Source organism: Egretta garzetta, unplaced genomic scaffold, assembly GCF_000687185.1.
Source record: "Egretta garzetta isolate BGI_Z169 unplaced genomic scaffold, ASM68718v1 scaffold912, whole genome shotgun sequence".
In the NCBI taxonomy this organism is placed as follows: Eukaryota; Metazoa; Chordata; class Aves; order Pelecaniformes; family Ardeidae; genus Egretta; species Egretta garzetta.
In genome coordinates this window covers 87992-89075 of record NW_009258882.1, presented here as the reverse complement: position 1 = coordinate 89075, position 1084 = coordinate 87992, and the positions used below count along the sequence as shown (strand labels likewise).

Here is a 1084-nt window from a genome sequence, read left to right as displayed (position 1 = left end):
GGGTGGGCAATGCAGCCTCACCGTAAGGAATTCCACCACCGGCTGGTCGCGTTTCTTCTCTATCTCGGCAATCAGCGTGTCCAGCAGCGATTTCCTCTCCAAAACGCTGGAGACGTATTTGCGGCGCTCTGTGGTGAGCTCCTCGCGCGCCTGGTCGAGCCGGGCCAGCAGGACGCCCTCCTGCTCCCGCAGGAACTGCTGCAGCTCCTCGAAGGTGTTCCGCAGCTTCTGCCGCTCAGAGGCCACCTTCCCCTGCAAGGTACCCGCGCGGAGGCCCCCTGAGCCACCCGGTCCTCCGGGGGTCCCCGCGCAGGCACAGGGACCTGGCGCTGCGAAGAGGGGGGCAAGGATCACGGGATCACGGGAAGGAGATGAGTTTTGGGGGAGGAAAAGCTGGAAGAGTGGAGCGGGGAGAGAAATGGCAAGTCTGGATGTTGATGGACCCAGGATGAGAGCAGGATGGAAAAAGGGTACATGGGAAGGGCAGAGAGGGAGAGAGAACACGGTGGCGTTACGGAAAAGGAGATAAATATGTATGGGGAGAGGGAAAGCTGGGACGTGCCCATGCAGGGGGCTCGGCGTGCGCGCGGAGAGAGAAACACATACCAGCAGGCTGTCGCTTTTCCTTTCTCCTTTGGGCTTAAATTCTTCTTTCTCTTTTTGTAGAAAAAGCAGGTCGCTCTGGAGTGTCTCCTGGAGGGGGGGGAGCGGGGAAAAAATGCGTAAGCTCAGCTCTGTGGGGAAGGGAAGAGCTCAGAGACAGCCCCCACCTCTCCCCAGGCACGCCTTACAGCCAGGCTAAGGAGATCCCCATGCGCCGCTGGTTTGGCCAGAAACATTTCTGGAATAGTTTCCCGTGGAAACCCCGAAGTTTGTGGTTTGGGTTGGTTTTTTTGGTTGGGTTGGTGGTTTGGTTTTTTTTTTTTTAATTAAGAAAAACAACTTTTGGTGTTGGAAGTGGGATTTGTGGGAAGAGGATTGCAGCGACAGCAGCGCCGCGTCTCAGACGCGCTCCATAAATTCGCTGGAGTATTAGAAAACCCCCTCGTGCTCCTCCAAGCCATGCCCCGTGGCAGGGGGGGCG

At 57.7% G+C, this 1084-nt stretch overlaps 1 protein-coding gene across 1 annotated transcript in view; it reads right to left on the bottom strand.

Moving 5' to 3' along the window:
- Positions 1-1084, bottom strand: part of LOC104121807 (tripartite motif-containing protein 15-like) — a 22169-nt gene that overhangs the window by 12952 nt on the left and 8133 nt on the right. The window contains exons 3-4 of the mRNA XM_009633853.1: positions 607-693; positions 22-252 (exon numbers count right to left, since the gene is read on the bottom strand). Coding sequence (XP_009632148.1) covers positions 22-252; positions 607-693 — 318 coding nt within the window. The remainder of the gene's footprint in view (positions 1-21; positions 253-606; positions 694-1084) is intronic.